This window comes from Vespula pensylvanica, chromosome 1 (assembly GCF_014466175.1).
Source record: "Vespula pensylvanica isolate Volc-1 chromosome 1, ASM1446617v1, whole genome shotgun sequence".
NCBI lineage: Eukaryota > Metazoa > Arthropoda > Insecta > Hymenoptera > Vespidae > Vespula > Vespula pensylvanica.
Genome location: NC_057685.1, coordinates 13,664,663 through 13,680,705, shown reverse-complemented (window position 1 = coordinate 13,680,705; position 16,043 = coordinate 13,664,663). Strand labels below are relative to the sequence as shown.

Below are 16,043 nucleotides of genomic sequence, written 5' to 3'. Positions count from 1 at the left end.
GATTTTTTATCGTATAAATCTGACAAAGATAACTTTTCTTATAAAATTATGTGCATTTTAAGATAGTGTCTTGTTTTCTTTATCCACGGTACGTGTAGGAATTCTGATTGGTGAAGAGAAGCAGAGAAAAGAAACTGGTATTTCCTTGTCTGTTATTTAAAAAAAATTTCAGTAACAAAGAAACCGGTAAGAGCTGTGTTCTTTTGTCACAACTGATCTGAAGTACATTGGGGATACATCGAAGGTATTTATTGTTACGTCTAATTAAATTTTAATATTGACAATAAATAGAAGTAATAAGAAAGAGTTATTTCAATCGTTGTAGATATATTGATCGTTGTGTTTCAATTCTTCTACATTCTGCCGGAAATGTTGCGTGAGTAATTCTCTTTGTTAAGAACAAATATTTAAATTTTATATATGTAAACGATTATTTTTTTTGTAATAAATAATATTCAGCCAGTATATGGCGGTTGTTAAAATGTATGAAATTGTATAGGATATTTATTTGTGGATTGGAATGAGATGACAAACTGTCATTAGATTGTATTTTTTTTGTAATCATATAAAGAATTTAATCGTAATTCTTTACGTTTTTATTCTTTGTTAAGGATTTTCTTTATTCGTCTTCATTAGGTATCCAGATACCGTTGCTTCTCATCTGCTTTTTATCGACAGTATTATCTGAGAATTGTGAGGACAACAATAAAGAACTATGTACATCTAAAAATGATGAGCAACAATCTTTGAAATCTGCAACTTCTGTTTATGATTTTCATGCGCTCGATATCTATGGAAATGATGTAGACTTGAACAAATACCGTGGTCATGTATTAATAATTGTTAATGTTGCTAGCAACTGTGGATTAACGGATACCAATTATAAACAACTCGTGCAATTATATGAGAAGTATGGAAATTCTGCAGGATTGAGAATTCTTGCGTTTCCGTCTAATCAATTTGGTGGTCAAGAACCAGGAACTTCTCAAGAAATTCTTAACTTTGTTAAAAAATATAATGTTACTTTTGACATGTTTAACAAAGTAGATGTCAATGGGAATAATGCTCATCCTTTGTGGAAATGGCTGACTGAGCTGGGTGGAGATAAAGGGGGAACCATTAAATGGAATTTCACCAAATTTATCGTTGATAAAGAAGGCAATGTTGTAGCCAGATTTGCTCCTAATAATGAACCATTAGAAATGGAACCTATTTTAAAAGAATATTTGTAAATCTTATTATATGATAAATTTATGTTTAATTATGTGGGATATATAAATATCAAACTATCATATAGTGTGATATAGCTTTATAATTCAGAAATCTTTTTCTTTCCATGACATACATAAATATATAATAAAGCAGCATATTATAGATATAATTTTCATTGTTTAAATAATATTATTTGCTTCCAAAACCTTTTATAATTTAATAAAGGGACTATGTACAACACAAATAGAAGATGGTATTTAATGAAAATACTATTCTATTTGAAGATTATAATAATGCAAATTATAATGAATGAGTTTATTTTCAAGATTTCTGACAATATAAATGCAGACTGTACAAAATAGTCCCGAGTTAAAGAAACTCAGCATGATTTTAGACTTAAATTTTAACATTAAATAAAATACATATATTATATTCATTAATAACATTTATAAGTAAATATTGTAAAACACATTTAAGCATTTAATTTAGAGCATAGCTTATTCACAGTTTCTTACAATTATATTTGAAGTTTATTTATTAATTTAATATCTTAAAGCTGAGTAAAATTAAAAATGCTTGTAAAAATTTTTGTGTTATATCTTCATGGAAAATCTTAAAAGTTACATTATCACTTGCTCTATGTACAAGGTTTAATACATGACACATTAAATTCTATATTTAGTAAATGAAGAGATTTCAATATTTTTATGTAAGACTGGAATGAAAATATATGAAGTAAATTTTTAAGATACGTTTATATATACTAACGATAATGAACAGTCCTACACGTTCTTGAATAAACGCATATCTTGCGTATGATTATATATATATATATATATATATATATATATATATATATATATATACGATCATTTTATATGGACGGATTTTACAAATTGATTAACGTAACTGTATAAATAAATATAGTCTAATAAATTACAGAATATCAGGCAGTTCCCTTAACATTGCTATTAATTGTAGCCAGTTCGTGTTCCAAATTTTTGTTTTTTCCATTAGTAATGGTCGTAACGTCTTCATAAGTCTAAAAAGAAATTAATAAATCTGAATATTTATATCGTAAAATTGCGATTACATTAATCGAGCATTTATAGTTATGTACTCTAATTTTTTACTACTAACTAATACGTATTTTTTCTGTTCGAATATTTGAATTGATCTTTAAAATTGATTCTTCCTTCACGCTCAATTCTTTTCTCACGTTATCATATAAAATTAAAAAAATGCAATAACAATAAATTACCCATAGTTTCTTGTTGTAATTCTACCTTGTAGGAAGGATTATCATACGCCGATGTAGTTTTGCGTGGTGATATATCCGCCTTACTGCTCGTTCGTCTTTTCATCAGCATCATTAAAAGAATCAATGTAGATAATATTGCAAGTGATGCCACTATGGCTACTATTACTAAAGGACCATAATAATCTCCTTCGTGTAACGGTATCGAAGCCAATTTACCCGCTACAAACAAAGATTGAATTTTTTACAAGATTAAATTATTTACAAGTACATATTTGCATAATCAATCCTATATTTAAATCAGAAAAATTTATCGAGTACCTTGTCGAGGCACATTAGTTGGTATCAAAATACCAGGTTTAGTAACAAAATCTTGCACGTTACTTTTTTTAATTCTTCCATTCGTTAAATAAACTTCGATCCACAAACGATACCTTGTCCCTGGTTTGAGATCACTGATAATAGTTTTAGCTGGAGAATCTCTTTTAGCAATTTTAAATGTACTTGTATCTTCTTTGCCACTGTCACTTTGATAAATCGCTCGATAAATATTAACATATTTATCTTCAGGATAAGGAACTCCACTCCAAGATACTTCAACATCGGTCGACTTGATAGTTTTTATTTCAACTTTTACGTCAAACGAATAAGGATCCGGCTCGGAGGATGTAGTTACGTGAATCTGTTTGAAAAAAAACTTATATATATATACTCGAATTTTTCTATGAAAAATTTAATAATAAACGCTTGAATAATTTTTATAAAAAAAAAAAAAAAAAAAAAATATGTAATATGCATTGTATATTACCGTTTTTTCTGCTACGAGTTCAGTAGCTTGTCCAGGAAATGGTATAAAATAAATTCCAATTTCATACGTTGTCATGGGTTTAAGATTTTCTATAACATAATTCGTGACAGCTCTATGAATCAATGGCGTTGCTGCATACACTTTCCCATCGTGTTCCTTGTATCGTAATTGAACACCATCGATGAATTGTAACTCGTAATCGCTAAATTTCTTCCACATAATATTAATCCAGCTCGAGTTTGTTTCCATTATTCGTAATTCCGCATCGATTGGTATTTGTGGCGGTAATGTTGTAATTTCAGAATGTTTTTCCAAGGTACGTACGGTATATATTTTACTCGTAGGACTGTTCGCTAAATCTTTTAGCTTCACCGTTATTTTCACTTTGTATTCTGTCGATGGTTTCAAATCGTCCAATTCGAATTCCAATTGAGGAGTAGCTATTAAATCGCTAGGAGGTGCGAATACTTTGGATTTCCAAGTCGTAGGATTGAAATTTCTACAAAATTTACATACATTTTATCATCATAGAATATTTCATGAATATAATGAAATCAAATCGATAACTTACTTAGAGTCACTCGTATATCTTAATTCGACTCTTCCATGAAGACCAACTAAAATCGTTGGTACCGTAAATACTAATCGTACAGTACTTTCATCGAGTGCTTCCAAAACTTGTACAGTCACCTCATCGGACGAAGATGATACAGGAAAATTAGGAATACCTCCTGTTAATGGAAAACCTGGTGGCACATTGTGATCTAATCCTGTAATAGAAATTGTAAAGATTTTCAATTTTCCAAAGATCATTGACGTATATAAGTTTCGAATAATTAATAAGACCTATTCTCCATTATAGAACATAGATGTTTCCTGAAGTGATCGATTTTAGAAATCAAAATATAGGTAGATATAAAAACCTATTGTCATATAAAATAAATGAATTGTATTTATTCTTTTTCTTTTTTCTTGTCTTTTTTTTTTTATCAGGGACGAACCTGACTGGTTTGGCGTTTGTGCTGCGAACGGATGATTCAAGTGCGTGAGTCCTGAATGTGGTATATGAGCATCAATATGAAGCGGTAGAGAAGGTTGCGGACCGGTTGGTATGTTATGAGGTATTGCTGGTTGTCCAGGATAATGTTGGAAAGGTCCAAGATTAGGATCGTGTTGACTGATATGAGCCAACAATTCTTCTATTTGTTGAGGAGTATTAGGAATATCTGGTGTGTGTATATGATAAGTGGTTTGTCCGTTTTCACTCTTTTGCGTGAAGATATGTGGCTTGCCAGTTTTTTTTGCTACAGGTGGTGGGGTTCCAAAATAACCTGTTTGTATTTGATTAGTGGATGGTCGCTTTTGTGTTGCGATTTGTTGATGAAGATTGTAAATACCGGAGTGTCCCTGAGGCGGACCATGATCAAGTTGAATTAAGCCAGGATGTTGAATGTTTATAAGATGATAAAGTTCGTCGGGTGCGATCTCTTGTTCGGGATTGCGTTGAGCTTGTTTCGGTTTACCCGGTAAAGTGGGTGGCAACGTTTTGATCTTGTCTAAATCGGAGAGAGTATCGTCTATTTGAGTTTTCTTTTTTGAATTCATTTGGACTATCACGTTTGGATCGATCGAATCTGGTTTTGATGATATCGAATCGCGATAAGGTGGCCCTGCAGCACTGTCATCGAAATGGGCATTAAAACTAGAAGGAGGTATATTCTCTCCGTTATTCGGTACGAAGGGGAAGCTGGAATCGTCGGATTCCTGATGAGGATTTAACGGTATAAATTGAGGTTGGTCAACGTTGTGACCGCCCTTCTGTAAAAACGGTAATTTACTTGGTTTGATCGTACTATGTATATATTGGTTATCCATGCTCGGTTGATTTGGAACGGACATAATTTTATCGGGAAATTTATCGGGACTCAATGGTCCAGGAAAATGTGTTTTCACTGGTTCGATGGGCTTTTTAGAATCCAATTTAGATTTCGATTTATCTTTGAGCAATGGTACTAATTTTTCGGTTTGAGAGGATAAATGAAAGACGTCGTCGATGGTAGGATGAGTAGGTTTATAGTCAGGACTATAAGGTCCATTGTATGGCACGGTAGGATGTCCAGGATCCATAGGGTAATGAAAGAGTCCATGAGTAGTGGCAGGGGCAGAGTAAGTATTAGTGTTTTTCGAATCTTCCCGCAAGGAGGAAGTGCCATGTTCCGGTTCCTGGCTGGGCCTGACCATTTCCGACTCGTTATTCGATCTTTTGCTATCGTCAATCGATTGCCGATTGAACGTGTCTGTGGCTAAGGGGCCGGGGAACGCGGGCGTCACGTTCATTCCTGCAATAAGTAAAGTCTATTGTCACAGAAATAGTCGGTAATCGGTCAGAATTTGTCCAAAGTCCATGCATATTTACAGCCAGATCCAAGTTACCTACGTATATGTATGTACAAGCATACCTGCGGCCGTACAAAGCATGCAACATCTACAGCTTCTTGTGCAAAAATATACAATTATTGAACGAGTGCGATCGGAATATATGATTTTCGGAATTATTTAAATTATTTAAGATGTACCTGTATATGTATATACATATTTATATATATATATATATATCCTATACCTATACCTACATATAAAAGATTTTTATATATAAGATATTCTTCATTCTTAAGTGAACGATATATGATTACGATCTTTTTGGTGAGATGAGTCTACGTGTCAATGTCTCCGTGTAATGATACTTCATAGTCTTACTTTTGATGAACCCACGAAACTGGGATGATAATCATTTTTACAAGTTTATATACATCTTTTTCTTGAAATAATATACTGGACATATCCAGTCAGGTCCGAGCATGGTACAAAGCATCTATACATAACCCAATACCAAATACCCAATTAAAGATTCGTTGTTACAACTGGAGAACGAAAAATGATGAGAAAGTTTTTATCCTTACGATTACCGTCACCGTCAAATTAATCGAATAAGAAATACGTATAACTGTAAACAGCCAAATATTCTTGTTTTTCGTTAGAAACTGTTTCGATCGTTCATTCCTCAATCGTCAGTAATTTTTTCAATCAGTTGTAAAATATTGTAAGTCTAATGATATAATAGAATTTCAACTATTAAATCGAAGTCTACCTGTATCCTGTAACGAGGAATGTCCACAGACCCAATGTAAGCAACATTCATCTCCAGGTAGATGCATCAATGCTGCTTGATACGCTGGACATTGTAAAGTTACAGGTGGCAAAGCAGGAACTGGTGGACAGGCTGCTTGACAGGACACATTTCCCATTTCACAGTAACATCTCTTTTCACATCCAGTGACATTTGATGGTAATTCACTCCAATTGTCGTAGGTTATTCCTTCGTAATTGCAAGATCCATTATTTCTACAACGGACTTCCTGAAAAGGATATAAATAATAAGTATATATCTTATCGATAATAGGACATCATTACAGGGAAAAAAAGAACAGCGTTGGTAATGTTTACGTGTCGCGTAAACATACGTCTCGCGTTCCGTCCTCAAACAATACGTAACTCGAAGATCGTTGTTTATTTTTTGCGCGAGTATAGATGTTGTGAAGGACGATGAAGAGAACAGTGAGTCTTGAAACGTTGAAGATGATGGATGGTACGAGTATTCGTAATAGTGAGTAATAAAATAGGTACGTAATCGCCAAATTATATATATATATATATATAATATATTTTTATATGCATATATATATATCAAAATTGTGAGGAGTAGTTAAGGAGGCCAAGGCAAACATTTTTTGTCAGACGGCATGGGGTCGATGACGTGTCGTTATCCCGTTACGCGACCAAGTTGTTAGCGTAGAGCACGAAAATTATTAACCAATATTTGTACTGGCAACTGCAGTTTGTACAGATGGAGTGATTCCCATAAGTTAGTTGTTAAATTTCTGTCTCCATGAGCAGTGTAACTAGTTTATTTCGTTATCATTCAATAAAGGCCGGTAATTGCGCATCGAAATATCTTCGATTCGATGTTGTCTTACAAAAAATGTTTCTTTAACCTTGGGTCTCTCTAACCATCCCTTATTTATATATTTAGTTTTGAAATGTCCTCTATAGATTATAGGGTATAATGTGTGCGTATACACATGGGTAGATTATAATGTTCGTATTATTATCGTTATATATTTTTCTTAATTTTAATATTTAACTAAAAATATAAATGTAATAAATATAATGAGAATGAATATATAAATAATGTACATATATATATTTAACATTTATTGTTTTTTACCTGAGGACAACACTGAGGTGCCTTGGGAACGAAGTTCGCTGGAACAGTTTCCCAGTCAAGACAATGAGGATCCAAAACGTCCAATCCAAAATCTGTAGGACACTGTATCGTAACACATTCCGCTTTTCCACCTTCAGCACACATGCAGAAGGAAATGCATTCGTCGTACCATTCTGCTCCAAGCTTATACGATTTCCCTCTGTGACTGCACGAGTTTTTATCGAACATTTTCTCCGAAACGTTAGTTTTTATTACTTCCGCAGGCAGAGATACTTGAATTGCTGGACCAGTTCGGCCTAACTCGGTAACACGAACATAATATGTACGCGCTGGTTCTAAGTTCGAAATAATGCCAGCTAAAATAGAGTTGAAAGATCGTTAATTCGTTTGAAAAGTTGACAATTATCCTTGATATTATTAAGTATTACCCTTATCCGGCTTTTGATGTCTCCAAACGTGATTATTATCGGATATTTCGATAGCAACGGTTTCTAAATTTTTTCCAGAAAGTTTTAGCTTGATCGCCGTTGAATTTAAAACTTTAACGTCGGTCAGATTGACGCTCAAGTCGGTCGAATTTTCAGCTCTGATTTCGTGATCACCGAGAGTAACGTCGCAGAGTGTTATAGTGCAACAAGAATCTCTGTCGATTGTAAATGTTTTTTTTTTTTTTTACGATCTGCCGTATAATGTAGTATTACGACTCTCGTATAATAGAACGTTTATAACGCATACCTTGGGTCCATCAATTCGACGCAACGATCATGCTGACTCGCGATAGAGGTAGTTTCGTTTGGTGGACATCTTGGTTGACATTTGAGATTTCCACCAGTTTCGCAAATGCATATCTTCGTGCAACCATCTACAACGCGTTGTCCTCTCGAGATAGTTTTATTACCAAATACGCACGTCTCTTCCGGTTCCGGGGCTACAATAATAAAAACATACCGTTCGATCGTTCTCTGTATTTCGATCCTATCGATTGTAAACTAAAACGAGCATAGCGATCGAAATAAGATTGAAAAGAGACGAAATGTGAAACCTACATACCTGAATCCGCGGCACAGACCAAGAGAGCGCAACACGGTTCCTCGACCACTAATTTCTCTTCGCAAAGAGGATCGTGTATTCCTCTACCTGCTCTCACGTAAGGCGAAATGCAGAGTGGTCGACAATCGCCGATAAATCCACCTTCCTTACAGGTACATTTTTCTTCGCAATCCCTTACGATTTTCTCTCCAACGGAATAGGTTCGTCCATTGTCGGTACACTGAATCAAACTAGGCAGCAAGCTCGATGAAACGTTCAATACTGTCTCGTTGTGAGGTACCACGTATTCTCCTCCTAGAAAGTTCGTCGATAGGCGGTAATTAGGAAATTAATCCAAAACTGATGTTCCGATCGATTCGAAAGAGATAAGAGAAATGGTTTCGTCGAACGAAAAGAGATTTACACCTTCGACTTCTTTGTCGTCTTCGTCCATGCTGACATCACTCAAGTCCGTCAAATTGGCATGCAACGAATTAGTTGGTTCGGGCGCAGAAACATTAAGTGCCCTTCCTCTGGAAGAGGATGTCGCTTCGTTGATACGTAATTCCTCCGTAATCTTCGTCCCCTCTGTCGTCGTTCCCTCTGCCGTCCCCTCTGTCGATGTTGATGTATCCGTTACATTAGATATCCTCATTGTAGAACCAGCAATTACCTCTCCGCGAAATAGAAGAGGTATAGCAGTGCTTTCTTTTCTATTTGAGGACCTTGATTCTGTGCTATCGCTTGAAGATACCAAAGCGGTCGAAGACTTTACTTCATCCTCCTTGTACGATTTCTGATATTTTTGTTCCACTTTCGATTTAAAGTCGACTACGGATTTCTTTTTGGTCTCTGCTGATACTTTCGAGTCCGCTTCTTTAGCCAATAATTCGGTTTTCGAATTAAACGTCTCGTTTTTTGTCCTAGTTTCCAATGGCTCGACTCTCGATATATTTTCGTCCTCGTCAACTACGGGGAAGAGAAAAAAAGTAAAAACGACGAACTATTTTACAATGATTTTAATGAAATTTATCGATTTAATGTAGAACCTTTGTCGTTGGATGATATAAAATATTATATACATGTAATTAGACCAATTATTTTCTATTCGAAAATTCACACGATAAGCTAATTTCTTTTGACCTTCTTTCGAACAGCTTACGTTTATATTATTTAATTGTTATCAGTGATACAACGGTGAAACAACATCGTCAAGAAGATTGGTGTAACGGTAAATGAAACCGTGAGCAAGCGAGATGGTATGTCCGGGCCAGAAAACTTGTTAAGTTCGATAATGAAGATCGGATGTAAAGTGTTAATTCTACTAGTACCTAATGAGTCCATTTTGATAGAACAACTTTCGACGATTAGCTTGTAAGAAGGTTTTTTAGCCTTTCCGATAGTTCTTTTTCTTTTCTTTTCTTTTTTTATGTCGTGTAACCTCGAAAATACGCGATACATAATTCTCTACAGACTATCGCCACTTGATGAATGTTTCCAGCGTATTAAGTAGGTTCCGCTTTAAGACGGATAAAAGAAGATAAGGCAAGGAAGTGAACGTCCTTGATAAACCTACATACGTTCTGATATTCATTTCTTTTCTTTGGGATCGACCGAAAGTATCACGACGCTGTTTGGTTCCTTTGAAAGAAGCCTTTATTCTCACAGATCTACCGGTGATATGACTCTGTGCAGGTAGAAAGTTTCCTGACGTAACGGACGACCTCATGAAGATGCAGTCGAATGGATCACAGTCACGAAACGGATGTATATTATGTCGAATTATTAAAATCAAATGATCTCTATCGATTGATCATTTTTATTCAATCTTTTTTGCATCTCTACGATGTAATTCGAGATTTAATAGAAATATTTTATATTATGGAATTTTGATGTTTATCAAATATGAAAGAAATGCAATTTCCATTACGGTATGAATGAAGAATTGTAACGGTTCAACCAGTTCACACGAACTCTATATTCGTTGAGTTCACTTGACATGGCGTATTCGAGACGTGCGACTTACGAGAATCACGGTATGCCATTATAACGAAGTATGCGAATTTAATGAAAAAATTTTAATTTTAAATGACGAATAAAAGATAACAAGTTGATTTTTCAAGGATTTTTTCTTGAAACTTATTTATGTATATAGTTGTTTTAAGAGTTTGACCTATATGTATTCGATAAGATATATTAAAAAAAAAAAACACATGCTATCGAAAGCTTCGTAACTCTTTCAAGATCGACTTTTAATCGTAGAGAAACAGTATATTTGCATCGAAGGCCAACCAGTGTAACGTTATTCACGTATCGAATCGTATTATTTTCCAATCTAGAGACAAGTTACCACAGCTTACTTGCGATGTAGGTTTATAACGTTCGATAATTATAAGCTAATCTTAGAAAACGAATCACTATCGAACGATTAACATCGATATTTAAAAATTTTCGTATCTTTGAAAATCTTTTTTTTTGCGTAATCTAAATCAATTCGCATATCGATGATAGTCCTCGATATTGCGATCGATCGGAGAAAATTTTACAATTTTGAAATCGTCTGTCATGCAACTCTCGTATGTATTCGTAAAACGAGGAGAAAGGAAGAAAGAAAGAAAGAAAGAAAGAAAGAAAAGCAATGTAATGATTCAAGAAACTTATTGAGTCGAAAGGAAGGAGAAATGGGAAGAGGAAGAAGAAAAGAGAAAAATATATATCGAGAAGGTAGTTCGAGAAGGTAAACTGGATGGAACGCGGGATATTATGGTGGGAGGATAGAACAAGATGCCGGAGAAGGAGGGAGAGAGAAAATAGTCGGTCACCGAGCGAACATGCCTTTGGCTATACGGTATTCTATCCTACTTGCCATTTGGTGTAGGATAACAATTTTATTCCATACTTTGAGTTTTACCGATCGAATCAACGATGTCCTTTGAGTCGAATCGAACATGTCTCAATCAAGACGTTATAGCATTCTTCAAATCGAACAATATAAATTTGATTAGAAATTCGATAATAACGATGATTCGGATCGTCTTTCTTATTACATCATCGCGTTTTACCGATCGTTCGATATTCGATTTCGTGCGAATTCAAAACATCGTGATACATATAACATAACTAAACATCTAAGTTACCGAACGATATTATAACTTGTATTACTACGTTATTACTTACTTCCTTCGCGTACAAGTTGAATACATAACTACAACATGCAGATCGAAAATACTTGTTACAAGAGCAAGAAAGGCCAGGACCGGACTAGTTTGAACTCGATAAAAAGAAAAGTTTTGCTTCGTTCACCGACTAATCACGTTTCAGAGATCAAGAGAGAAATGTATAAATATATCTTAGATTAGTAGATTAGTTAACATAGTATGTCCTTTCCATAAAGACGAAGAGTCGGAGAATGGAACGGTGGCATTTTCAATATGGACTATGATCGAGAGAGAAATGTGGGTATATCTCGTTCAGAGGCAAAAGACATGGCGGGTCCTCGTGTCTCCGCTTTTTCTTCATTGCACTCGATTCTCGCACGTTCGCTATGCCGCGCCCGCGTTCGCTCTCTCGTTCGTTCGTTCGTTCGTTCGTTCGTTCGTTTACTCCTTTCCCCAATCCATTCTTGCCTTCTTTATCTTCGAAAGCGTCCTGAGACTAAGCGAAGAAGAAAAGAAGAAAAAGTATACTCGATTATCGGTAAAAGCAGAGCTTTTAACAGGACCATTCCGTTAAACGTTGCGTTGATTTTCTTTCGATATCGATATTTATAAGAACTTAAATTTTCTTCGAGGTATGCTTTCACTTCGTCCTATCTTACTTTCGTTAGAGCAACCTCGTAACAACGTTAGTAAACGTTTACGATCGATCCCCTACGTCGTTTGATAACACTTTTCCGGAATACTTTCTGTGAGCATTGAAGTCTCCAGATTCTTTGGTAATCTTTGGAACTCTCTTTCTATCTTATTCTCTCTCTCCCTCTCCCTCTCCCTCTCCCTCTCTCTCTCTCTCTCTCTTTCTCTCTGTTTCTATCTCTCCTTCTTCAATTAGAATGGAAAACTCTGTTTGAATTTCTGAAGAGTATAAGACTCGAACGAGGAGCGAGACCTCGAAGAGTTCTCTGCCCTCTTCTTTTCTCTCTTATCCCAGTCTCTTCCTCTTCTATACGAGAAACATACAAGTAATATGTACATATGTTCATGTAACTTTAACTATATACCGGGTGTTTTATTAAAATATGGAATTGTTTTATTAAAACCATCAAACTCGTGAAAACGATAGATTTTAGATTTTTTTTTCTTTTGTAATTATTATGGGAATAATAATTTTTAAAGAATGTTCAACTAAAAGCTATGATTTTTTATATATTATTGTACAATTCAATAAATGAAAATAATGATTAAACCTGGCAAATTGACAGATGTAGTACAGAAATAGATCAGTGGTTCTAATGTTAAAATATTTCTATTCGATTTAAATAAATATATACATAATATTTTTAATGCCTTAGATCATCTTTTCCTTTTGATTTTACGATTACTTTTTGTTTTATGGCTTTTGAAGAAATAAACTCGTGTTTACTAATCCATTTGATCTTACATAATTATCATTATTTTTACTTTTCGATCGTTCTATGCACACTCGGTATGTATTTACACACACATATATATGTATATGCATACGTCCTTACGTTACAACACTTCGTGTAATTATTTTGTCTCTCATGTATTTTTTATTAGTAAAAAAAAAAAAAAAGAAATAATAAATGAATATACGATCATAGACTTTCCATTCTAAACATCATGTTTCTTTATTATCGCTCTCTTATAAATTTCATTATTGAGATGTTTATAACTCGATAAATAAAAATACTCTATAACAATAAAACTCAAGAACACTTACATATACTTTTCGCATTATTTTGTTCCGCTGATAAAATTATAACGGTTCTTTATAAAAAAAAAAAAATGCATAGCGATTGTTTCGCTATTATTTTTTCAACACATACTTTTCGAGAGAGTGGATCGCTAACCCATATAATCTCAGTGAATTCTTTTCATTGTTTTCATCGTTAATGATCGACCTCGTTACTACGTGCGATCGTTGAAACAAAAAAAAAAAGTAAAGAGTCGTGAATTAAACGCGTTTCGAAAATAGAAAAATAGTAGAAAGAAATAAAACAACAAAGGAAACAAAAAGTTGAAGAGGGAATTCATCGCAAATGATTCATGAATGTAATTGCTCTATTAAAATATTTATAGTTATTTTCCATTTGCTTTCGAATTGAAGTTTTGCTCGGTGATATCGACGAGATTAAGAGAGGAATAAATAGATAGATAGATAGATAGATAGATAGATAGATAGATAGATAGATAGATAGATAGATAGATAGAGAAAGAGAGAAAGAGGGAGAGAAAAGTGACGAGATTGGTTCCTCATAAGAAATCGTAAAAGAAAGTACGTGATTCGTTGATGCATTACAAAGCTTATACGTAGCTGTAATTTAAAAAGAAAGTCGTGTCGCTTCGCGTAGAGTCGCGTCAGCCAGTCGATGTTATACTTTGGAGCGTGAAATTTAAAAGGAAGATCAACGGCCGAGTACTCCTCCTTACGAGTCACAGTTAGGTGCGTCTTGTTTCTTTCGAAGGTCGTCGTACGAGTGAATGCGTGTCGGTCGGTTCACCAACTGGACTCTTCGTGCTACCGTTAATCCGCTTCAAATCCGAGCGAAGACGAACGCTCTTCATCTTTCCGTCCTTGTAATAAAAAAACACTCTTTCCTTTACTTTCTTATTCTGCGCGTGGAAACGAAGAGAAAGGAAGAAGAGGAAGAAAGAGAGAGAGAGAGAGAGAGAGAGGAAGAGAGAGAGAGAGGGGGGGGGGGGAAAGAGAAAGAAAAAGGAAGAGAGAGACTTTGTTTTATTGTTAAAATTTCGATCATGAAATTCAACCTAACCAACTTTCAAAGTTATTGAAATCAACTTTCACATAGTTATACAAAGGTATATTATGAGAAGATAGTAAATACGAGCAAGAGCACGTGTACCTTCGTTGGTTCAGCGACAAGTTATCTACCTTCTCCTCTTATGGAAAAGTCTATACAATGGCGTTGGACTAAGGGAAAGCAAAGGAATGTTTGAAAAACAACCGAGTGAAACTCGGAGCTGTCAAACTGGACGAGAAATCTATTGTCTGATACCTACCGTTCGTTGCTGTCGTCGTCGACGTCGTCGTCATCGTCGTTGTCAACGTCGTCGTCATCATCGTTGTTGTTGCGATAGTTTCGATGTCCAGCGCAGAGGAGGGAAAGGCTAGCAGGCCTAAAAGGCAAAGTCCCGCCAGCGTACACAGAAAACATCTTTTCTGGATGCGCATCCTACCGCATTCTTCTGCACGATACGGAAACACTGGTGCTAGCCCGACACAAGTGTGATCACTAACAAAATCACTAGCATTCAATTTTATCAAATTTGTTCACTTAATCGTTCCCGTGATCTCTCTCTCTCTCTCTCTCTCTCTCTCTCTCTGTTTCTTTTTTTTTTCTTTCACCTTGTCCGTGACGACTAATCACAAAATGTTAACAAAAAATTGTTTTCACTTTCGATCCGATCGAATGTTTGAAGGACGTTACCTTTTCTATTCGTTGGCTTTTTATTTCGAAGGAGAGATTCGCTTTTATTCGTACTTTATTTTATTTACTATCTTTGCTAACCAGCTCACACTCGATCCGTGTCGAGGACGGAGGTGAAGTGCAGCAGTAAGCGGTATCTACCTCCTCTCTTCTCGTGCTGCCTTCATGCTTGTCGTCGTTACCACCACCACTACTAGCATCACCACCACCACCACCATCACCACCACCACCGCCATCACCATCACCACCACCAACACTACTAACCACCATCCACATCACTATCACCACCACTACTAATATCAAAACTTTTCGTTCCTCTTCTCTTGTGTGCCAGGCCTCAGGGAATTCTCTACGCTCACCTTGCTAGGCAAGCCGATTCTACAGAGTAACCATCGTAAAAGAAGACTTCTTCCTCTTTCGATCTTTCCTTCGAATATATTGTAACGTTTCGTTATCTTACCTTTTCTCTCATGGGTACGTTCAAGCAATTAAGTTAACCGACTGTAGGAAAAAGGAAGGGTTTCGATTGAGAAACAAGTTTTTTATTTCAATTTGTATTTATTATTATTTTTCTTTCTCTGATTTTATATGTTTTAATAAAGATTATCTCTTAAATGAACAAACATCGTTAATTACTGTAATTTCATGATATTGAATGTTTCTTTCTTGTACATCAATAGATATGTGTAAAATGCAAACGCATTCTATGTCTTTTTTCTTTCATACTATTAGCCACTGAGAATTCAATGTTTTCTAAGAACATTTCTCTTATTAATATTTAAATCCAAGCTCACCACTCGTGATGTCTGGATGTAGAACATTA

General features: G+C 35.0%; 2 protein-coding genes across 4 annotated transcripts; one reads left to right on the top strand and one right to left on the bottom strand.

Moving 5' to 3' along the window:
• Positions 1 to 106: 106 nt before the first annotated feature.
• Positions 107 to 1,381, top strand: LOC122631076 (probable phospholipid hydroperoxide glutathione peroxidase). The gene is made up of 3 exons (XM_043816315.1): positions 107 to 244; positions 326 to 376; positions 637 to 1,381. The coding sequence occupies exons 2-3, from the start codon at positions 370 to 372 to the stop codon at positions 1,230 to 1,232; spliced, it is 603 nt and encodes a 200-aa protein (XP_043672250.1). The 5' UTR covers positions 107 to 244; positions 326 to 369; the 3' UTR covers positions 1,233 to 1,381.
• A 135-nt stretch (positions 1,382 to 1,516) lies between these two features.
• On the bottom strand, positions 1,517 to 15,391 carry LOC122630999 (putative epidermal cell surface receptor). Of its 3 annotated transcripts, none has more exons than XM_043816152.1 (13): positions 14,793 to 15,391; positions 9,019 to 9,561; positions 8,614 to 8,907; positions 8,299 to 8,491; positions 7,992 to 8,206; positions 7,564 to 7,919; positions 6,427 to 6,694; positions 4,280 to 5,617; positions 3,850 to 4,048; positions 3,279 to 3,777; positions 2,792 to 3,152; positions 2,499 to 2,689; positions 1,517 to 2,254 (listed from the first exon to the last, which is right to left on the bottom strand). In XM_043816152.1, the coding sequence occupies exons 1-13, from the start codon at positions 14,962 to 14,964 to the stop codon at positions 2,159 to 2,161; spliced, it is 4,725 nt and encodes a 1,574-aa protein (XP_043672087.1). In that variant the 5' UTR covers positions 14,965 to 15,391; the 3' UTR covers positions 1,517 to 2,158. The 3 variants fall into 3 exon arrangements, with proteins under 3 accessions (XP_043672087.1, XP_043672076.1, XP_043672097.1); XM_043816141.1 differs by having other exon boundaries at positions 2,499 to 2,692; positions 14,793 to 15,389; XM_043816162.1 differs by having other exon boundaries at positions 2,211 to 2,254; positions 2,474 to 2,692; positions 14,793 to 15,388.
• Between the last annotated feature and the right edge of the window lie 652 nt (positions 15,392 to 16,043).

What these genes read in the sequence shown, in the direction of transcription:
- LOC122630999 (XM_043816141.1), bottom strand. Translation starts at nt 14,964, where the DNA reads ATGCGCATCCAGAAAAGATGTTTTCTGTGTACGCTGGCGGGACTTTGC. An exon ending in GGTCTGTGCCGCGGATTCAG is followed by an intron (nt 8,492 to 8,613) that starts GTATGTAGGTTT and finishes TTATTATTGTAG; the next exon opens with CCCCGGAACCGGAAGAGACG. An exon ending in ACAAACGCCAAACCAGTCAG is followed by an intron (nt 4,049 to 4,279) that starts GTTCGTCCCTGA and finishes TTTCTATTACAG; the next exon opens with GATTAGATCACAATGTGCCA.